General features: G+C 37.5%; 1 protein-coding gene across 2 annotated transcripts in view; it reads right to left on the bottom strand.

The window, feature by feature from the left end:
* Positions 1-23,429, bottom strand: part of ATF2 (activating transcription factor 2) — a 42,861-nt gene extending 19,432 nt beyond the window's left edge. Inside the window, exons 1-9 of one of the 2 annotated variants that reach the window (XM_010194726.1) lie at positions 23,401-23,429; positions 17,756-17,824; positions 16,646-16,715; positions 14,167-14,263; positions 12,310-12,428; positions 10,012-10,140; positions 4,225-4,403; positions 3,794-3,908; positions 3,531-3,617 (exon numbers count right to left, since the gene is read on the bottom strand). In XM_010194726.1, the coding sequence (XP_010193028.1) occupies positions 3,531-3,617; positions 3,794-3,908; positions 4,225-4,403; positions 10,012-10,140; positions 12,310-12,428; positions 14,167-14,263; positions 16,646-16,693 (774 nt within the window). In that variant the 5' untranslated portion in view covers positions 16,694-16,715; positions 17,756-17,824; positions 23,401-23,429. Of the gene's footprint in view, positions 1-3,530; positions 3,618-3,793; positions 3,909-4,224; positions 4,404-10,011; positions 10,141-12,309; positions 12,429-14,166; positions 14,264-16,645; positions 16,716-17,755; positions 17,825-23,400 lie in introns of those variants that run through there. The other variant, XM_010194727.1, reaches the window with a different exon arrangement.
* Positions 23,430-24,081: the final 652 nt, after the last annotated feature.

The raw sequence follows: 24,081 nt of genomic DNA, 5'->3' as shown, positions 1-24,081 counted from the left end.
GCTCGGCATGCAGAGAGACAGGTCAGAAGAATTCTGCTGAACACAAGGTCCCATGCCGGGCTCCAGCAAGTTAATGTCGGCTTCTGAGCATTTGCCAAGCTGCCCTCTGTCACTCCTCTGTACAAACCTCCAGCAGAAAGCCTACTGGTTGCCCACTGCACGCCAGGTATTTCTCAGACTGTGACAAGAGGGTCTATGCGGGCAGGAGGAGATGGAGGGAAACATTCGGTGTTTTTAAGCAGTTTTTAAGTTCTTTGGGAACTTCTGCAATCCATGCAGAAGGGTCTGAACATTAGGTTTGCATCCACAAGCTGTACGGTCAAAAAAGGGATGTTTTACAGCTAGAAGCAGCTTATGGCTCACATTTCATATACAGAAACCATACAACTGCAGATCTTCTCACAGAGAGATCAGGAGCAATTCTGCAATATTTAGAATCACGCATCCTTATCACCATAGCTCCTTGAAACACGATGCAAGAAATGAACTGAAGAAACAGCCTCTGTAAGAAAGGCACAAAGTACAAATGAAGGGAAGTGCCTGGTTCCTGCCTTGGTTTGTGCCAGCTATTTCATCGATAACATGAGGAGTGGTGCCTTCCATGCAGGACACATCTATGTCTGCTAACGATTTGGCAATTTCAGGATAATGCATCTTCAAGTGACAAAGTTACTGCAAGCAGTTTTTCAAGAATTTCACTCAACCTCTGAAGTAGGTAGATCTATGTCAATTAAGAATACCTTGAAATAGTCTTGTCATACAGATGACAGCAGAAAACACAGAATACCGTATTAGGAAAGTATGGTCTTTGAATAAGAGAGATTCAAACAACAGCGGCCAGAAGCACGAGACAAAACCTTTTTGAGATACGAAAAAGCAAACTTTCTAGATATTGCATCCCACTACCAAAAGTACTTCAATATCTGAGGAATAGTTGCAACGTTAGGAAACTAAATGAGCTTTTTTTTTTTTTAATATTTGCTACTTATTCTATTTCTACATTTTAAAATGCAGTACGAAAAATTCTGTAAGACTGCAAGGTCTGTCTATAAAGAACAACAAAAATTTCACCAAATAATAAACAGACAAAGCAACAGCCAAGAAAATTCAAGAGATGTATAAAAATCCCGACTCCTGGGCCTTGGCTGCTAGGAAGGGAACATCACAGCTTCGCCTCTTCATCCAGCCTTCTGTCCAAAAGACACTAAGAATATGAGGGTGATAGACTCGACCCCAACATGAAGCAGAAGTGAGGCTATGGTAAGGACACAGGAAGTGTTCCCAGTGTTCTGCTAACTCCAACATGCTAATAAATCCACAAATTGCAGTATACTGTTACTAGACAAAACATACACTGCGATGAAACACACTGCTCACTTATTAAATTTCAGTGGAATAGCTTCTATTTCAACTTTAAATGTGAACTATTCATGAAATTAAAAGCAAACAAGTAGCTGTAAAATTAAATATTAATTCTTCTGTTGGCTCAACCAGGAGCACAAGTGAAAAATAAACCTGTTTACCATACCCTTTGCAGAATTTAGCATGCAGCAAGGAAAATTATTTTCAAGAGGTACATGAAAAAGAAAAGAATTGGCATCGCAGAGACTTAAATTTTAGAACTTAAATGGAACTTTACAGTTAATAAACCATCACAGATCTGCCAACAATGCACCACATGAGTTAGTCTGCCTGTTTTCTACATAAACATTATGTTTCTCATTAAGTTGCATTTACTTTTGGAGTGATAAGAAATTAGGTTTTTTATTTTTGTGAATAGGCACTATATAAAAGTAAATGAGTATAAGAAGCATACACAATTCTGACACTCTTGAATTTTGCTCATGTTTTATATTAAGTGACAAGAAAGGAGAAAAAGGAAATACCGCAAATACCCTTTTTACAATCTCACTTAAAAAAAAAAAGATAAGCAATCACTGAAGTGCATATATTAGCTAAATTCTAATGAGAACACTAATGAGACGGTTAAATTTTAAGTCTAATGATCTTTGTTTTTCTTTGCATCTGAGTGATTGCTTCTTCCATCGCGAGATCAAAATCTTTACCACGTACATGCATTTCCTTCCCCCTTTTAAAGCTCTGTAAGAGCAAATCACTCAGTAGTATGCTTAAAAATCCTAGTTTCTTGCTCATTTCAGAACTTACTTGGAACCAGTTCCTCCTGATTTCACAAAACGCAATGCAGTGCATGAGCCTCCTGACTCTAAGCAATGTGCAATTTCGGAGAAAACATTTCTTGTTTTCCCTTTCTTACGCTCTTCTCTCCTGCATTCGAGATGCATTTATCTCATCAGAGCTGGTTACACTTAAGTATTTACTGGAGTATTAAAAGATTCCTTTTTCCATTCCTGGGGCGAAAAGGATGTACAGAAACAGACCTTGTTCCTTTCTGTCCCTCCCTCCACTGTTTTAGAAATGGTTCGGTGTGACCACTCCACTGGAATCCCATTACTCCAGACAGAAGAATATTTAATATTACCAGGCTCACTGTTTTTCATATTGTGGCTTGAGGAGAGAAAATGGGTAAGGAAAGAGAGCCCACAGGCTTAGGTGCAGAGAAATGAGATATCAAAGGATGTTAAGGGCATCCTCCCACTTTTCAATAATGATGTACAAAACTGTATTTTATCTAGCACGTGTTCCCGATTCTTTTTTGGCACAAAGCAAGAGTCACAACAGGAACACTACTTCACAGGACAGATACTGTTAACAGAGGCATTTTGTCAATACACAAACGGGTTAATTATTGCTTAATATACATTTTCTATCGCTTTAGGACAGTTAAAAACAAACAAACAAGACAGCAAAAACAGAGAAGCAACTACTTCATGTTGCAGAAAATTTCTCAAGAAACTGATTGATTCGAATTACCACCATAACTATTATTAAAAAAATAATAATGAACTTAATTCTGCTTGTTTTACTCATGAAGTTCCCAAAACATCCCCAAACCTCCAAAAGTTTCCTAACACAAGAAACAACCTCCACACAAAACAATTCCTAAGTATGTCAGTAATACACGCACGCCTAATTACAAAAATCTTGTCAAATGGACTATTATTGAGGTGAGAGTCTGAAAACATTGTTAAAAAAACCACTTTTTCCTAGGCTTTTTTCTTTTTAAAGAAATATATCCCTTGGTAGGAAGCACAGACTGCTTCTCTGAAGGTGATGTTAACTGTTAACATGTGACTAATCTTGTTTTTCTTCCAATTAACACTTCCTATCCTCCAGTACAAGGAGCAAGAAGGAGTTTAGTTAAAAATCTCACTCATTTAAAAGAATGACTGAAAATAAGATCAAAAGGACCATTAACAGCAGAACTAACACACGCTGGAATCTGACATAACTGTAAAAGAAATGCAGCTGTTGATTTTCTTTTTTTAGTAAATTTGTTCTTGCAGAATTTAGACTAACAAAAGAAAACTAAAACTGTTTTAAAAAGCAACAGAATTTAAATTCATTTCTCAAGCTGTTATTCTTGAGGAATAATGGAGTTTTTCACTTACCAATTTAGCCTCAGACTGCACTGGCTGTGGGGAGGAAGGCCCTGGGATTCCTGGGATACTAGGCACCATGGTGACAGGTCTAACAAGCTGACCAGATAAAGTATAAAAATGAAGAAAACCTGAGTATGTTATCATAATAGAGAGCATACGACAGCACTACCCTCTGAAGCCAAAACAGCTTAAACTGCTTAGAACCACGTTCTATGCTGCACTTATGCAAATCTGCTCCATTTTCAAATTAATATAGCATCATGCTTACTTACTGGAACTGCAGCAGGGACATGCACATTAGAATTTGTGATAGATGCAGGAATAGCAACAGGCATGGTTTGTCCATTAGGAAGATGTAACAGCAGAGGAAAAGGACCTGGAACTGGACTGAAAAAGGAATGAACTATATAAAAGAAAACTTATCCAGAGAAGAGAACAAGTTTACACAGTATTTTAAATTTGTTTGCTTCTTTACAGTTGTAATGTAGTATTTATTCGGAGATCAAAAATATGGACTTAGTGATGTGGAGAACATGGAATTATATTTCACATGTAGTGGAAGTTGTATGTGTCTTATGTAGTGAAGCACCACATTACACCAAAGCATCTCAAGTTTGTACATTAACTGCAGAAACAGTAACTGAAAGTAAAAATATCTTTAAATTCTGTAAGAGAACAGTTTACTAAGATTTATGCAACTTACACTATTGGTCTGTTAGAGGATGGAGCCTGGGTAATAACAGTACTAGATGTTGGTGATGGTATTGCCTGCTGAATAATAACACTGGAGTCAGAGCTCGTAAGTAGTACGTTAGGAACCTGTAGCGACGCTGGACGAACTATTGTTGATGTAGGCTGTGCGGTCTGCTGCAGTGACACTTCCTGAAGAAAAACAAAGAATAACCAGTTTGGAAAATACTATTATAGCCCATTAATTGCAACTGCTAAATGAACGTAGTTGGATGGAACAAATCAGAATTCCTATAACATTATGAAAATAGAATCGGTTATACAATTCAAAACATTTTAAAAAACCCCTCTGGATGAATCATTTAACCCAAAGCTAAACTGTTCCAACACCAGTGATTTTAGTTGTATGACAAATGCTGGCTCAATTTATGACAAGGCCACTATTACACTTACAATTCAGGATTAAGGATTTTATGCCAAGAAACGCAGTGCTATCAGCACCATCATGTCTACCAACACTCTGAATAAGGAAAACATTTCATGGTATCCTTACGTATGTTTCAGTTTCAATCCACTGTTCTGGATTTAAACAAGAGAAACAAAAGAGTTTTACGGTTCAGTAAAAGGGAAAAAAATTGCCTCTTTTTTAAGGCTTTACCTCTTACCTATGTACTTCTCTTGAGTGCTACTAAGTTAAAAATACTCAGTGTTACATTCATAGCTTTGTATAATATATGCATATCCTCATGAAGAAATAATTATTTCAGCACAGAATTAAATTAAGTTTCCTCAGTTGCAACTAAACAGTAGAAAGTTCTTAGCTTAGCAATTATGTAAAGTACATTAACCATTAGGATGTAGCATCTGCATTTGATATTTCTGAAAGCCTCATTGCAACCAATGCCTTCCTTCTCAGGAAACCCTTGATATTGTCGGAATTCAGATTTACCTTCAGACAGGTTTCTTCCATGTTATTTATTCTTTTGACACCAGCTACTGCAATCAGTGGCACATAAAACTACACTCTGAAGACCAACAGACTTTAGCTGCTCCACTGTTAAACTCCTCAAAGAGACCATCTCATACCTGTGTCATATAGGCTACAATGACCACCACTTGCTCTTAATTAAGCCCAAGTTTTAAAAATTCAACAACAAAGCTTTAAGTAGTAAGGTCTTACAGATCTGCCTTACAGATTCTTTTTCTTTTTACACACCCATTGCAAAATGTGTGCGCTCCTCTGAGCACTTCATAAAAGTGGGCTGTCAAACTGTGGGCTTTAAAAAAAGAAAGGACTTTACTTGAGATTACAAAGTTTTCTCTCCTCAGAAGCTCAGGGGCTAGATTTGTCATCAGGGTTCATTAGTTCATTCAGGTTTTTCCCCAAGGGACCTAAAAGACCACCTACTGTGAATGAGAGTTTCTGGAGAATAACAGTGCACTATATTGCGGAAGGCAGGAGTTTCTTCTTTAGTGTCAATCTGGTGTATTTATAAAATGTTATCATATTTAAACACAGTACCTAGAATTACAGATGAGCGTTCAGTCAAAAGAAGACACCCAGTATGGAATCACAGAAACGGAAAAAAATGGGAAGGGTTGACTAATGCACATTCTTAGAACAGGATTAAACATTCCTTGGCAAACAAGCAATTTGGTGTAACAGCTCTGCAGACCTTATTCAGTGAGAAGAGCCACAAGGAAAACAAAGGAGACTGAAACTGCTTGACTGTGGGACATTAAGAAGGCATAAAGGGAGTATGCTTGCCCTGACAGTCGTTTGGCAACGGTTAATTCAGAAATTAATACTGTATCATTCTTCACTGGCTTCAGCTTCACCCCTTCCTGTGTGCCGTTTGCTGCTATAATCTGTTTTGTTACTGTAAGCAAGGAGCAGCTACAAAGTCCATTCCCATTGTATGGATATGGCACAGGAACACCCATGTTTGCTCCTGACAGAAAACAAGTGTAAGAGCTCTTACTTCTACTTTCACCTGAAACATCTTCATACATGGCAAGCACATAGATTAAAAAAGTATATGTATAAATTTAGATGTATGAACACCACAGACTAAATAGCTATGGCAAAGTAATTCTCATTTCCATAAAAAGAGGGGAAAAAAGACAGCTGGGTAACAGCAGCCATGGAGTCATGCATAAAGCTTTAATACAAAAGTTTAAACTAACCAGATATTCACGCATTCTCAACAACAGTAATGACATAACAGCCCTTTCTGTACAGGCCTGTGCAAGTGGCTTGTGTGCGTGGACGAGGAAATGGCTACCAAAATACAGAAGGCCAAGACGAGAAGTGCTGAGAGACAGCGTGTGAAAGTCTCCCAAAAAAAGGTAAGCTCCAGAGAGAACCAGCCCTGTTGAATTTGCAACAGCTCAAACTCAGAACACCAGCTGAATCTCTATACAACGCCACTAGCATGAACACATTCACTAGCATGAACATGCCGTACAATTCAGACAGCATCCAAAACCACGGTGGTTGCTACATGTGAACAAAGACTACAGGATTATATGTACACTTGATGAAAGAATGGACCCCTTGAAGGACTTTCCTAGAATCACAGAAGGGTTTAGGTTGGAAGAAGATCATCTAGCCCAACCCTCCTGCCATGGACAGGGACATCTTTCACTAGATCAGGTTGCTCAGAGTCCCAGTCAAGTTGACCCTGAACACTTTCTGAACACCTACCGAGAAGTCACTGGAGTGCCAGTCCTACCTTCCACCTCTGAGCAAGCAGCTGGGATTGGCCTTCCCACTGCTGCTGCAACCAGGTAACTATGTGAGCAAGTAAGTTATGGCAGTCTGTGAATACCTATTGGCTGTTAATGACAACAGCTTAATTAATGGGTGCTCTAATAAATACTGACTGGGTCTCTCCGTGGCTTGATCCCCTACTAGGAAAAAGGTGATTTGCAACTTTAGGACAAAGCGCTCAATGGAAACCAGATGTCAGCAACGGTAAGAAGATGAATGTATAAAATGCTGAAATAAATCTATAAAATTCTAAAAACAGAAACCTCACATGCACATAATTATGTCCGCACGTTATTAAAGACAGCGTTTGTTCTTTAGAAGATCAGAAATGATCCTCAACCATTAAAGGAATAACACATCCCTTTAATGACAAACATGATGAGTATGTTTATACAGTTGAAAACAAAGTACGTTCAGCTTTGTCCTTCTTACACTAATTTGCTCCATGCTATACTCTGAAACATGTACGCATATGGTAGTTACTGCAACAATGTGGTGATAACACAAGCTGCAGACATAAGAAGCATGGATCTAAGGGAAACTGGCGTTTTAATAGCATATAAAAACAAAACCATAGGCACACTGGTCTGAAAGAAGATACAAATTGCTCGTTAAAGCACTGCACTGATGAAGTATAAATTTTGTCTGAAATAAAAGTTTGTAAATACATTCTGCTAAGAAAAGAAGAACAGAGCTGAATTTGTAATCGTGAGATTAAGCCAAAACGATCTTACCTTTACAAGAAAGAAGTTTAAGTCTAATCAAAGGTATTAGAGACTTACTGAAAGGACCTCGCCAACCCTTTTATTTTTGAAACTAAAACCCACCGAATTAGAAAATATTTTATAGACGAGGACAGTTACTTCATTTAAGAAGCGTTTTCAGCAATGCATATTTGCAGGTATTTTCGTATCTAAAAGCAAACATAATGCAGTAACTTCCTAATGCTATCAATGAATACCTAAATTCTTTAAACAAAAATGTAGCTGGCCAGCACTAATACTGTAACTGATTGTTATTCTAAGAAAACAAACGGTTTTAAAATAATTAAGTGAGGCAATTAACTATCTGACAACAACTAAGCAACTGGTGAAACTGTTGAGGGTCACCCTACTGTTAATAAGAAACTATAATAAGTTTGAAAGCTCTGAAACAATAATTAGGCTTCATGTATTCATTATTTTAAGGCTAAAAGTCTTTATATACTTCTAATGATTTCTTGTTCTATTCAAAGGAGATATCAACTCTTATTGAAGCCTTACAGAACTTGGGGAATTCTTGGAAAACTAAGAAAACAATTATTTTTAAGAACCTCTAAAATTCCTTTGGCAACTATAAGGAAATTACAGAACTGTCTTGCACATACATTAAGAGGCTGTACTCATTTAAGGCTAATAAAATCTAGTCAGCCAATGAAATTGTTGCAGTGCTATGTAGATCTTAAAACCAGCTGCGCCCTGAAAAGAACCAAAATATCCTTCTCTCCTCAAGACACCTAGAGGAGAACACAAAAATCTAACTGAAAAACCAGCAACGCTCTGCTCACATTTCTCAACTTCTGCAGGCCACGTTCAGCAGCAGCAGCACCCTCATCCTTGCTCAGCTTGTCTCTACAATCAGACATCAAAACAGCTTTGAGCAGCAGCAGTTTTTCACTTTAGCACCTTTGTAGTGACAACACTGAAATTACATCACGAATGAGACAAGTTTAGAAGTACTGCCAAGCACTGAGATACAATTTTCACTTGCAAGGATGCTAATGACATACTGAACCACTAGCGTATAAAGATATTAGTATTATCTCCTGCCAAAATTAGAGTACTTCGAATAAATATTTGCAGCAAAACAACAAACTAACCTCTGAAATAAAGAAGAAATGAAATAAAGACGACTTAAGATTTGGACTACGATTTGCTTAATCTAATCAGTTCTTCACATGTGTTCCTTTAAACTGCTCTTACTATTTTGACTAATGATTGCCTTTATTACCTGTGATTACTCACCCTTGCTAACTAATAAAACTCAGCAAAACTTTGTAAAGACAAATCTGAACTGAAACTCTTCAATTTCTGTCACACGCTTGAGGCTCTTCTCACACTGGTGCCTGGTGGCAGCATAAGAGAAGGGGGAAAGTTGAAACCAGAGAGGTTCAAACTGGATCCAAAGAAAATCACTTACACCACAAGGACAGCCTAGCATAGGAACAGTTTGCACTCGGAGGTTTTAAGTCCAGTCTGTGTTAAACCCTGAGTAGCTTGGTCTAATCTCCAAGCTAATCTCTGCTTTGAGGAGGAAGCTGGAACAGGAACTTCCTGCGGTCCCTTCCAACCTGAATCACCCTGTGATCCTAAGAAGTCCTGCTAATTTTCAGGCATAAGGTAGCTAAGTCCCCCAAATGCAGACTGCCTACTGAAGATGCACACAGAAAACAGGCTGACTAGAGCAACCATACTGCTTTACTATGTTCTGTTCCTAACAATTTTACTTTTTGAAGTAGGAACAAATTATTAATTCATTTAATTTTGCCTCATTTTGTGTTCTTCAAGAGAACTCCACATGACGAAAACACTGCAAGTCACATCTCAGTTATCATTACTATTAAATCATTCATTTCTTCTTTAGAGAAACAGTTCCATAACTGATTTGACTGCAACATTCTCTAGTGACTGAAAATACCTCTATGAGTATTTACTTCTATGAGTATTCAAGTAAACACTAAACCTGAAAATGCAGGATCTCCACTTTTAAACTCACTGCTATAGCCTAAGGAGTAATTTGGAACGAAATTATCTGGTGCTTAGGTTTGAAAGGCAGCCCATTCACCCCTGTACACTTTTGAAGACCATCCCCTGCTGTTCAACAAAACAATTCATGGTAAAACATAAAATAAACAAGGAATATGGCCAACAAGAATTCCTTTCCTTTCAGTCAGCTAAGCAGTGTGGCTATCATAATGTACAACACACTTACAGATCATCAGAAGATTTGAAAAATTAATTCCAAAGCAGAAAAAAAAGGAGTTCTGACCTTTTCATCATTGGTTGTAGACTCTGGATGAGGTAAAGGACTATCTTGATGAGTTGTCTCTACAACGGAAGGTTCTTCTATTTTATTTCTTATAATTGGTGTTGCAAGAGGAGACAGATCTAGAGGCATCTAAGAGCAATTTGTAAAACAATTACTCAATCTCTAAAAAAAATTCAAATATGCAAGAAAATGTAAGCAACTAAAGAGAAAAATCAGCATTATAACAACAGGGGGGTCCTGATGTTTGGAAGTTGTTGATGCAGGTGCATTACCAATCAAGCCAGTTTTCCAGCACCTGAACAAATACCCATCTTTAGTAACTGTCTTTCAATACCAATGTCACACTAAGTATTTTCTTCTTAAGAATTAAAAACCACTCAAACTTTTCCTTCCCCAAGCATCACAGGAAAACTATATCTGAGGAAGGACTGAGCTACCCTTAAAAATTAAAGGAAGTTATTATCCTCCTATAAATTATTGTATCACATGTCACAAAACACAAAATCCTAACTACATTTCCAAATTAACAGAGCTACTGTGGACATTACAATTTCAAACTTACTGCAGAAAGTAATTATTGAAAAAGTAAGTTTTATATTACTACACGGGTATAACCACCAGGACATCTGAAATACCATCAAGAAGTTAAGCTACAAAAATACCTAAAGCAATACTAGAGATTCCAGAGCTTAGACTTCTGTCCAGCCTGCTATCTAAAAACTTTTTGAAGAAACTTCCCCCAGAGTTCATCTTCTGTGTATGTTCTTCCAGATGCCTTTTGTCAATTCGATTGCCAGTTTTCCTATGGAATATATTACTAATGGACAGGGAAGACTGCTAAAAGTGGAATTCCTTTTCATACCACATCTGAATATGAAACACTACAGAAAAAACCCCAAACTATCAACACCCTAGAAAGTGTGCTATTATGGTAAATTTTTCTACCCCTTGCTATGATATTAACCAACCAGAGATATGGCAGGACCGTGTTTCTTCTCATGACACAGCAGGCAGCTTAGAAAATTAGTATCAGTTAAATTGTTAAAACATTTAAATATTTTGCAATACCTGTAACCTCCTCCAAGGTAGTGGTGAATTACACAGAAAATACAATATTAGTAACTAGAGATATGGCAGGACCGTGTTTCTTCTCATTACACAGCAGGTAGCTTGGAATATTAGTATCAGTTAAAGAAATTGTTAAAACATTTAAATATTTTGCAGTACCTGTAACCTCCTCCAAGGTAGTGGTGAGTTACACAGAAAATACAATATTAGTAAATCCACAACCAGTATTACCATATGTAGTGTTATAAGAACACTTAGCATACAAGAATTAATAAAAAAATAAAAGCCAACACTGTGGTCTAGTTGTGGTAACAAAGCAAGGGTGAGGCTTTGTCAGGAATGGGACATAATCCATCCAGCTCACAAGTTCCTATTAAAATCTTTACTGAAACAAAGAAAATGCAGACACCGATTCTGCAAATTTTTTTATCACTGCCTATGGTAATCAACCAAAGGTAAAATTATTCAAAGGGGACAATGAACAAAATCTTTTCATTTGCAGAAGTGTTTAAATGTTTGGGCCCCTAAGCAGTTATGACTGGGAAGTACTAAAATAAGTAGAAGAAACCACACGTAAATGTAAAGGAAGTTCCTCTTAAAAACAAGAAGTTGTTAAACAACTACAGTTCAATTTTTTCCTATATTTCAATTTGCATGTTAAAAAGCGTAGATGTTTAGATTGTCAGCAGTATTTTCTAGGCAAAAGTGATTTCAACACAGTGATTATTATTATAACCAAATTAATGACATGTCATTATATTTAGTCCGTATGTAACATCACCGTTACTACCGAATCTTAGAATAATATTGGTATTTAGAAACGAATCAAAACAATCAACGTTCACATACTATTCTTTTCATAGACACTTCTTGCAAATTTTTTTCTTTCTGCAAAAATTCCACTTTTCAGACTTGGGTTTTGCTTACTCAGGGCTTAACGAAATTTCAAATCAAAGCTAAAAGATGAACTTCAACATGTACAGACTGGATACTTCAAGAATTAAGACAAAGTCAATTGTCCATGCTAACTATGGAGAATTAATCAGATAAACTCATCTTCACAAGAGCAATCTTAGATTTGCATTCTCTCCATACAACATATATAAGCAGCTGGCAAATGATTACTGGGATAGTTTAGAAGGCAATATATAAATCCAAAGTTTGCCTTTTTAATGGCATTTCTGATATGAGAAAGTAGAAGCTCTGAGAAGAAAAAGGTTTTGAACATACTTTCTTAATGTCATCTTCAGAAGCCTTTTTAAACTCATTTTCAAAAGGACTTGCTAATTCATTGAATAAGCCCACTTCTTCACAGTTCTTCAAGAATCGAGTTGGTGTCGGTGTCTGATCTGAAATGAAGTGTATAAAAACCCCACAGTTTTATTTTTAAAAGACCATTTACAAAGTTATAGTAAATATTTCAGAATAAAAGCAAGCAGAAAGAGACAACGTGGTTAAGAACTCTCTTAAGCCTTGCAAGCAGACTCCTTTCTGACTTGCAGGGAGGCCAACCAGAAGGTTTACTCCACCTGCTGGAGACAAGGAACTGAAGCTTGCAAACCAGTAAAACCCTTGCAGTGTTGGGAGAGCACCAAAGCATTCCCCTTGTGTCCAGAAACCAGAGGGAGCTATTCTCAAGTGCCCAGTCTAGCACAGCAGATCACTTCAGTGAGCAAGCAGACTACTTTCAAATAAAGATAAGGCCTACATGAAGGCTTTAATTAAAAACCAACCAACCAAACAAACAAAAAAGGTGGGGGGAGGGGAAGTGCACAGCTCAGTTTGTCTCTTTCTCCTCGTCCTGTGAAAACAGCAGTGATTACTTTCAAGTGCAAGGAACTTCTAAAAGGCAGTGAAATGTGATACTGTGCATAAGATCATATTGACTCCTACAATGCCTGCATAGTCAAGCTGGAATCATAAGACTTCTGGTATCTGGCTGACTACTGCATAAAGCAGTTTTAAGTAACTCTTTCTATGAAGTTTTCGGTACTATGTAAATTCCCCTTATTTCACTAGCACTACCAGGTCAAAATTAACCACGTTTGCCACAAAGCTACCTGCATTTAAAATACTGTAAAGTGGTATTCTGTGCAGCTTGCTAACATAAGCTGGCATTTACGACTAACGGTTCATCAACTGGAATGCGGCTGCAAAGAGACAAATGCTGCCATGGTTTCATTCTCAAACACCTGAGTATTTGGCAGGTCCCCTTTCTTACGGTATAACTGCTGAGGATCACATTTAGAAGCTTGAAATTGTAACTGCTTGTTTAAGAGTAACAGTTCTTCTTGTCTGCTTGTCCTAACAAATTAGCCATTTATAAGGAAGAAGTTCTGAAAGTGTCTGAAAGCCTTCACAAAGTTCATTTAGGCTGTTCTACCGCTGAAAAAACAGCCTGACTGTAACTTCAGAAAAATTAGCATCTGCTATCTTCAAGAACTTTAGCATTTATACTGCAGTCAATCATCTGGTGGTGATTACTTCTGAGCCTGCACAAACAACAAAATTAGGGTGTGCCATCAATCCAGAAGTGGAAATACAGTAAAAGCATCTTGAATTTCAGCTTAAAATACCTCAAACAACTAAAACAAACAAATCTTTCTTCTACTATCCCGTTTAAAGAATAATAATTGCTAATTCCTTCTTCTAATGTCACCACAGCATGTAAAAAACACTACGTATTTTAAAACTTGAGAGACAAGTAATATCAATGACTAATTAAAACTTAAATACAGTTTAATCTAGTGACAGATCCTGCTAGGCATAGCCCTTATTACTGTGTGCTCTTACTGAATGCTTCCTACATAATTTAATCAATTATGAAAAGTACTGATAATAGAACAATACTTAATTATAGATCAGATCCAAACGAAAGTTACTTATGGAGAATATTGGCTTCAAATTCTGACAAAAAAAAATTACGTATGAAAACATTGCCTAAGCCCACATTGCAGATAAATATAGTGAAGAAAATGTTTCATATTCTCTTAACAGGAGTCTATGCATTGTGTACAGAAAATATAGAAAATGTATGCCCATTCCAGCAGAAAAGTGAATAAACTAGTTATAAAAGTATATACTAACCAGCCACAATGACACTATCATTACGAGCCGGACCAAATTTCAGTGTCATCTCATGTTTATGTTTATGGACAGCCAAATGATCCTCATTGGTAAAACGCTGCAGCAGAAAGTTTTAAGAAACAGCTGTAATTCTGAGTGTGAACAAAGCAAACGTAGTTCTACAGAAAGCAATTTTTACAACATGTAAAACGGTTACGACGTTAACAGGTCAATCCTCTTAGGCAGATACATCTTGCTCCTTGGTTAATAGTACCACGCAGAAATATTATAATACTCAAATGATGTTCACAGTAACCAAGTAGTAATGATATCATGGAAATGGTCGTGTAAGTACCTGCATTCATCAAGAGTCCAAGATAAAACTTCAGAGTGCTGCAGACTTCATCAGCCGTTAGCAAACGGCCACTTGCTATACTAATGAACCCTGACAATGCTTAGTAACGGATGACTACTATGGGATTTCTGTATTGTGTGTACTATCACAACAATGAGAACTGAGCTGTAATCACAAACACAGACTGTATCTAAGAGCGTACAGAGAAACTAAGGTATAGCTCCTGCTGCTGACCATTTGCTATATCAAAAAAAAAGGCAGATAGAATGGCAAACACTGGAACATCAGATAACTGAAAAGCTGTGAATGAACTGAACTTATCAGCATTTTAAAAACCTCTCAAGTTTTCAGAAGTATGCCAGTTTTGCACATAGTCCCCCCTACATTCTATTAAAAAAAAGCAGTAAGCAAACAAACCAGGTGGTGTAAAATATTCTTACTTTTACTAACTTGAAGTTTGCTATGCATCTGTAATTGTGGGTAAAGTTAGTGTTTCGATTGAGGTACTCTAAGAAAACGCTTCCCAAGATGCAGGTTTCCTAAAAACCACATTTTACAATATTCGAATTCTTAACTTGGGACTCAAACGTTCACAAAGAGAAGTATGTTTCTGACTACTCCTCAGTAATTTAAGTCACTCCACACATATCTTGTGGCAGATAACACACCAAGTATAATCTCTCAGAAAACAATATAGAAAACTTAGTTGACCTCTGAGTACAGCCACCTGGAGTATTTCTGTGAGAAAGAACATGTATGTTCAAGGGAAATCAGAAGTGCAGGATCACTGAAAGGCTGGGTGATACAGGCCAGGCATTTGTTTGTAGTTGTTACAACACTTGTCAAGTGTTCCAAATGCCTGGCTGTCCATAGCTCCTGTGCCTTATATCTAAATACAGCGTAAGCCAGAAACTTTGGTGTTTTATCACACTAAGAGACTTAAGTGCATCTTCCTGTCCCCACTACGTGATGGGGAGGCTTCTCCAGAGGGAACAGGATCTCCAGATCCTGACTCTCTCTCTCTATTCTACTGTATGAGCTGGCATCTGGAGAAGCCTTGCTTATTTTCAGGGACACAAACTTCTCTCTTCTCCTTCACTGGAATGAAGCATTGCTGCATTTGTATGATGAGGCATCTTTCACGAGATTTAGTTGCCAAAAACACTTCTGACATCAAAACGAGACTCAAATAGGATGGGAACAAACATGCTGCTTAGGGGCAGGCAGTCCTCTTCTGTTACTTTTGATGGCTCTGAATGTATCAGACATAAGAAGTCTTAGTCCTTTCCCACTTTAAATACAGAAGGCTCTGTTAATATAACAGCAATGCTGTCATTTATCACAAAAACTAAGTTTTCAGAGCAAAAATGAAAATACCTTTAATTCAAAATCCAAGTAAATCCAAGTGCATTAATATAATGAAAAAATACAGCTTAAGAAATCAATTCTATATAAAGGCAGCAGAGAATATAATGAAAAAACCAGCTTAAAAAATTAATCCTATATAAAGGACGTATGGATGTCAATCACACAGTAGATAATGCAAATTCATTTGTTTTCAGGTTACTAAATTAGTGTTAAGACAGCTTCCTTTTAAGCAACCGTCTGATAGAACACTCAGTGTTTTTACTTCACATTCAGCTCTCTATTAATGCTACTTAATAGAATACATTAAAACTACAGTAGGACTTGAAACACATTGTGGCATGCCTACTGTTAGCATCTTCCTATATATAAAAACATATGTAAATAAAATTATGCCGTAATATATTTGCAGTCACCACAGTTGTGAAAATTAGTGATAAGCAATGATCTTCCTACTAATATTGAAATATTCTGAAAAAGACAGGCTACCTGATACAAATCAGGATGTTTCTTGATTTTTCTTTTCAAATGAAAGCAAAGCAGGGCTAACAAATGAAAGTGTTTTCAGCTCAGAAAGGGTAATTACTTGTTTTCTTCTATGGACAGCATTTTCTGAATAAACATACAAGATGCTAGAAATTCTTGCTGTCACCTGTTTTTCAGAAAAACATAGGTATTTTCTACCAATTATCAAAAATTCCCTTTTCAGTGATCCTTAGAAATACATCTCACTGTTTTACTGATTTTATCAATGTCAATAACTTCAAGTCAGACCATTACCTGGCCACATCCAGGGGCAGTGCATAAAAAGGGTTTGTCATCACTCATATTCCACAGGTCGTTGTGCTACCTTTATTAAAATGAGAATAGAACACATTTTACAAACATTGCAACAAACGATCAATACATCCACAGGACGTTTTAACATTCCATGGGCAAGAATTTCTGCCTTCCGAGTACACTAAGAATCTAAATACCCAGGATTCAAGTAGAGCTTGGATTCCAAGCTGTCAGGAAAGTACACAAAACTCAATAGTTCTGAACAATTCTGAACACACATCTCAAGCGGAAAGGCAAGGATCTGTATGCAACATGACTAACTGCAAAAATATATCTGAAAACACAGTAAGACAACTTATTACTGAAATAAAAACACATTGTAATAGTGACCCAATTCCCACAGTTAAAAAAGAACAAAGCAGCAGACAATACTGAGTAGTCACAGAATCACAGACCGTTAGGGATTGGAAGGGACCTCAAAAGCTCATCCAGTCCAATCCCCCTGCCGGAGCAGGAACACCCAGATGAGGTTACACAGGAAGGCGTCCAGGCGGGTTTTGAATGTCTGCAGAGAAGGAGACTCCACAACCTCTCTGGGCAGCCTGGGCCAGTGCTCTGTCACCCTCACTGAGAAGAAGTTTCTTCTCCAATTTCAGTGGAACCTCCTGTGTTCCAGTTTGTGTCCGTTACCCCTTGTCCTGTCATTGTTTGTCACCGAGAAGAGCCTGGCTCCATCCTCGTGACACTCACCCTTTAAATATTTATAAACATGAATGAGGTCTCCCCTCAGTCTCCTCTTCTGCAAACTAAAGAGCCCCAGCTCCCTCAGCCACTCCTGATCCTGAGGTCAAGGATACAGTACCAACAGATGAGAAAAAGTGGTTGATTCCTTTGTCTTTTCATATTCTTTAGAGCTCATCTTTAAAGGTAAGTTAACAGCTAGCCCTTTACTTAAACTGCTACAAATTTAACTACAAAAACATGTGCTTTAGTAATGTCTCTGCTATACAGCTAAATTACCAACAGGCTACAAAATATTTAAGAAAGCAGTAATAGATCATCATCATTTGTGCTGTTATGCATACTCACCACACACATTAATACACATACCTGCCAGATTTCACATATAAACCAGTTTCATAGGGCAAACTATCATATCCTCCTTTTCATGGCAAGGAACTGTAATTTAAAAGATATTAATTATGATGCATGTTAAACATGTAATAGTCTGTGAATTTGTCAAGATAAATGATACAATGCTTCCTATTCACCCATGAAACAATTTTTCAAAGCCATAGTTTACTTCAATACATCCTGTATTTAGTCAGGCCTTCTCAGACAGAGAGAGATGCTGTTTCTCTCTCATCCTGCAAGCACAGAACAAACACTGCAAGGTAGCATCACTGCTTTGAGAAGAGAAAGAGTGACACAGTTGGGATGGGGTCAGTCTGTGCTGGACAACGCATAAAACTGGTACACAAATAACAAAAATAATAAAGTTCTGGTACACTGAACATCTAAAATAAAGATATTGTTGTCACATCACTAAACCAAGTAGTGATGAGTAATCTCTACACTAAGGTTATCTCCTCTTAACGCCGAGTAACAGGGTGGGACAGGGCCTGAACACACCAAGTTAGCCAGGAGGTGACAAGTACTTCTAACCCATCTGTGGCTTTACGCTGGAGGAAATGCATTCATCTTCAAATAGGAGTGTTTGTATGGAGAACTAACAGTGTCAGGTCTGAACACTACTTGGCTTGATGAAGGAAATAAAGATGAATAAATATGTGTCTTTATGATGAAAGATCATAAGCAGAATAAATCCCCAACAGATTGGTTGTGAAAAGTTGCAAGGTTTCTGAAACTGTCTACCCATCCTAAGCATCTGCACCTCTGGTACACCATTTAGTACTAGACACAAGACAGATCGAGTGAGTGGAAGCAAACAGCTTAAGACTTAATACCTCAAAAATCTGTAAGGAACACAGTACCTGATCCCTTTGCCTGCATCTGTACAGTAAAAGCCCTACTGTATAGACTTTCTGGATATCATTTCAAAGAGAAGGAAATTCCAGTGTCCTTGGTCATGGGCACCAAAGAGCTAAGAAGCAAAACATGGAGTGTGGGAGATTCTAAAGTGTCACTTCCAGATATACACCTTCAACAGAATGAGGATACTGAGCTGAGATCACAAGCCAAGAAGAGATAAACGGCTGCCAGAAACTTTAGTGCATTTGGCACCAACAGCTCAGGGAAACATTTACGTCCCAAAGAAAGGACGCCAAAGCAAATCAGGGATGGAGACTGTTCTGCTGTGCTTTGCAAAGAGTTCATAACCTGTCTCAAGTTTCTGGAGTGATTAAACATTTCATTAAGTGATCAAAATATGAACTTGGTACTGTCACCAATAAAGACTATTAACAAGGTTATGGACAGGTCTGAATACTCCTAACTAAGGCCTCAGGGTAAAAAATAAGGCACTAACCAATGAAGCTTTAGGATTACATCCTTGTATTATCTGGAACTTTAACTTAAAAGCTACCCCATGAGCTTAATATTCTTGTTCAGCAAGCACAAGTTGGATTTTTTTAAATGCAGGTTCAAAACTAACAGAAACATTATCCTTTAGATCTCAAAAGGAATTTGCTTTGTTAAATCTTGGTCATGGGGCACCATATATGGTGGCTACAACATATATATATATATATATATGGCCACAATATGCACATATAAGTATACACTATGAGCAGAAGAGTTATATCCATATCAGAAATATCTGAAGGTACAAGAAACAACTGTGTTGTCTGTGGCTTTTTTTTATCCAAAGGATAAAGATTTTGATTAACAGAAGTGGATGCAGGGCATTTTTTTCCCCACTCTGTTACCAGTTTGTTGGTCTTTAATAAGTGCATACTGCCAGGCATAAAATCTACTCGATCCATGCCATTAGTATCTGTCTTGGGCTATAAGTTGTAACGCTCAATTTTTCAAGTCTGCTCCTTTACTGTTTTAAAAGAGTATTACCAACACACATTTGCATACGAAGACATTACATGGTTCTGTGTTTTTGTTTATGAAGCCTGTGAATTTTGAATGTCTCATTTATAAACTAAAAATCAATCCTTGTGAAAAAGAAAGTATCCTCCTGGCAAACGTGCTGGGAAAAAAGTAGGAGATAGATTAAATTTCCTGATCTTTGTAATATTATTTCGCTGCAGGCCACAAGGAATTTTGTGAGATAATGCCTTGTAAAAGGATTCCAGCTAACATCTGAGGGAAAAAAATGTGTTGAAACACTGAAATTTCTGCACTGAGAAAAGAAGTTCACTTATGCATTCCAGCAAGACCTTGGACATTATAAATCAAAACAGAAATCGGATTTGACAGGATGGGAAAGCAAAGGGCTCATATTTGTTAGTGTAGCCAAATTGTTAAGGATCATATTTGCCTATTACAAAGGCAAATGCAAAGCTTGCACCTAGAACTAAGTAACTCCATGCAGCAGTGCAGGCAGAGGGCCAAGTGTCTGTCAAGCAGCTTTAGGGCAGAACTTGTAACTCCTGGCAGACAGACTGAAGACAATTCAGCATCATGATGCTTGCAGTATTGAAAGCTAACAGCTTACTGGCCTAAATTGGCAAGAGCAGAGCAATCAGATGAAGGGAAGTGATTATACTCCTCTATCTGGCACTCACAAAGCTACACCTGGACTGCTGTGTCCAATTTTGAAACCCTCAAGACAGACGACAAACTGGAGAGAAACCAGCAGGGGCCCTACCAAAATACCTAGGAGGCTGGACTACTACATACATGAGGAATATCGGGAAGCAAAGTTTGTTCAGCATGGAAAAGGAAGGATCTACTTGCTGTCTTACACTACCTAATGCATTGGTACAGAGAAAACAGATCCAGACTCTGGGTAGTGTACAACAAAAGGATGAGATGCAACATTCACTGACAAAGTTAAGAGCAAGTATAAGGTGTGCGTGTGTGATAAAATAGCACATCGAGTGCAGATGAACACTGGAATAGGTTTCCCGGTGGGGCTGTGGATTCTTCATCCTTGGTGATATTCAAAATTTGAGTGGGTGAAGTTCTGAGCAACCCAAAAGAATTATGAAATTTGAAGTATACCATAAAAACATCACAGCTAGAAACAGAGGTGAACAACAGCAAAAGATAATCCAAACCTGGCTAATGTTCTGACAGCTCTGGAAGATTTAGCATGGTTAACTTTACAGCCCAACTAAAACTGTTGCTGCTGAGGAAAACAAACCAACCTCATCCTTTGCCTACTCTTTTCCTTCTGGATTATTTGCTGCCTGACAGGAATAATAAGGCTAACACACAGAAAGCAAATTTTCAGAAAAGAAGTTTGTGATTGCCATTCTGATTTCAAAAGGCTACTGAGGACTGACTGCTCTAAGAGAGAGTATCACAGAAAGAAGGAAGAACTTAGAAAATATACTTCCGCTGAAAACCAAAATAGCAACTTAAACACCGTCTTGACAAAGACGCTACTCACCCTGCCAAAGAAGAAACAAAGCATGTAAACTGCTACCTCAATTGCTAGAGATGGATTACAGCCACCTTGGATTGTTACCTGAGCAACAGCAAACACCTTGTCCCATGGAAAAAAAGATGGTTCCTGAAGCAATCCAATCTGAATGTGAAACTCCAGCCTTACTCTTCAGGTAAGCTGAACAGTTCAGTGAAATGATTCTTGCTACAGTCCACTGAACGACAGCTTTCTTCTGTAAGCCTTCCAGCCCTAAATTCCTTTCAGTAGCATAAAGAAACCCATACACAGAATTCTTTTGAGTTACACTGAGAAACAGGATCAGAGCTGAACATGGGAAAACCAAGAAATAATCTTAGCAGTATAACCAACTTTGGTACTTAAATCAGAAAATCTCAGGTTTTACTTTCAATGCAGAGGTAAGATACTTTCACATCACTCCTATTTTATAGGTCATAAGCCTCTTTCATCACTTTCAGAAAGCAAGCAGTACAGTAAAAGATACAAGTATATATACATGTTCAAAATATATACAATACAGAGGAATAAAAACAGGCTTGCAAGCAATTGGCTGATATTTAGGAGAGTGTGCTTATTTAAAAAAGTGTTCCTATAAAACATCACTAATGTTTATCTAAATGTGCTATAAAAATGGCTTCAACAATTATTTGTTTCTTTTTATAAGATTTTAATTAAACATCTTAGGTATACCTTCCAGAATGTATTACTACATACTCTGAAGCTTGCTTCTCAAATACCTTCCTGTAGGTGATTTGTAAAAGCAACAACCATACACTGACTTCAGCAATGTCTTGTTTTGCTTTTGTTTTACTGGTAAAGGTTCTCCTGGTTTCTCTTTACTCCCTACACACAGGAACATAGAAAGCACAACTGATAACCGTTCTATTTCTATTAAACATTTAAATAACTGTTTAAAAATATATACATATATATTACTTATATACATATTAGTACATGTATACATATATATGTATATATTACATGTATATACATTATTGTGTATACAATCCTTGCAAAACACCTCTCCCCATTTGCTGAGAGAAAGAAAAAAAAACCCATTCTTCACACATACCTAGTAAAGATTTGTCAGACTTGTAGCTAAAGCCTCTGAACACTCTACCTGTAAAAAGCAAGCACTACGCCAAAACACCTCTATGGACTCTGCTGCTCACGGGCTGTGCACTCTTACTCTGTAATTACTTATTCTAAGCACCACAGCAATACAAAGACTGCCCGCCTGTAATTTCGGCCTGACACAAACAGCACTGAAAACAGCCTCAAGAAACATCTGCACATTCTGGTTTGAAAAAACCAAGAAAGTTGGTCAAAACTGTGTTAGGCCATTGAGACAAACTGGAATCATCGTAGTCCATCAGCACATAGCATTCCCTTGGGTCTGTACATTAAAAAGTGCTTAAGTACAGCACCAGCGATGCATTTTCCAGCAGATGTTTCCATTTCCTCAAGACCAATCTCCATCCAACATTTCCTTTTATTCTTTACATTTAATTCGGGATTGTGCCCCTTTTTACTGCAAGATAAACTCTCACCGTATACAGAATTATTAACTCTCTGTAAGCTTTTCTGTAGATATCCCAGCGTGTAATTGCTTTGTTTTAGGCAGCATAATATCTTTAAGATTTTACTTTAAAGCTTAATTTTACAATAGGAAACTGAAACATAAAAGGGCAAGGTCAAAACTTTTCAATGTCTCTATCAATTTTAAGAGGTCTCCTTGAGGTGCGTACTGTTTCAAAGTCAAGTGGACTGAACATATTTGCCACAGTAAAGAACAACATTCTCTTAATGGTTACCTGAAGAGCTGAATTTTGTGTTTTGCTTGGCTCCATGCAAAAGCTTTAATAGACATGCTTCCTTAGATAAGAAAAAAAAAAAGTATTCCTTTTAATTTGGAACTGTTTAAATCTGGAAAACAAGAGATGGCTTTCTCATGTAAACAAATCAAAGCAAAATGAACAGGGAACCTTTTATACATTTAATACTTCTATACAGCATTACGCAGCATAAATTTCAATAATTTCCCACATTTGAGCCTATCTTTATTTCCACAACTTCCTATAGAGGCCAACTCGCAAGTCTTGCTTTCATTAAACATCAGAAGTTAGTATGAGGAATACACCACTTGCTAAGAAGAAACGTGAATAAAAGAAGAACTTGTATCTTAAAGGAAAACAAGCATTGCTCCGCTTACCTGGAGGGACTGGAACACCTATTTTTTCCGTTTCCTATAAAGCAAAAAGAAGAAAGGTGAAGCAAAAGTTGTGTAATTAATACTTGACCATTAAAGTGCCCTGACTGTATTTGTGCAATGCCATAGAATTTAGCACGCCTAAAAAATAAAACTGAACAATTAAGACAATGGAGGAGAAAAAGCTTGAAAAATGCAAACATTCCTTCTTCTAAAGGAAGGGTGATCACAAGAAAGCAGCTCAGCAGATCCTGCAACAAAACTGTAAGCCATAGCCCAGAATATTTAAAGGCTGTAAACTTCAAAACTAGCAAACAGGAAAACGAGAGCTCCTTCTTCACACCTCACTGCTTAATAGAGTGGTTGTGCCATTTCCTAGAAGACACATGATCTGTTTCAGAGAGTTCTGGGGAAGACTGAGGAACAACATAATGCCTGCACCATAACGCTCCGATTTTGTCTTTAAAGAAGTCAAATGCTGGGCACTTTTTGTTGATGTTATTGGACAACTGCTCGTAACTGATGTCTCAAGTTAATTCCTCAGTTTGTCTAAGATTCTAGAAATAAAGGGGAGAGCATCTGGACAAGAGAAAAAGAGATGCGAGAAGTGAGCATGACCGACTTAATTTCAAATGAGAAGAAAAGAGGCAGCTGGACAGAGTCACACGTACAGAAACAAAGCAA

This window comes from Mesitornis unicolor, unplaced genomic scaffold (assembly GCF_000695765.1).
Source record: "Mesitornis unicolor isolate BGI_N332 unplaced genomic scaffold, ASM69576v1 scaffold5391, whole genome shotgun sequence".
Taxonomy (NCBI): Eukaryota; Metazoa; Chordata; class Aves; order Mesitornithiformes; family Mesitornithidae; genus Mesitornis; species Mesitornis unicolor.
This window is presented reverse-complemented; position numbering and strand designations above follow the sequence as displayed.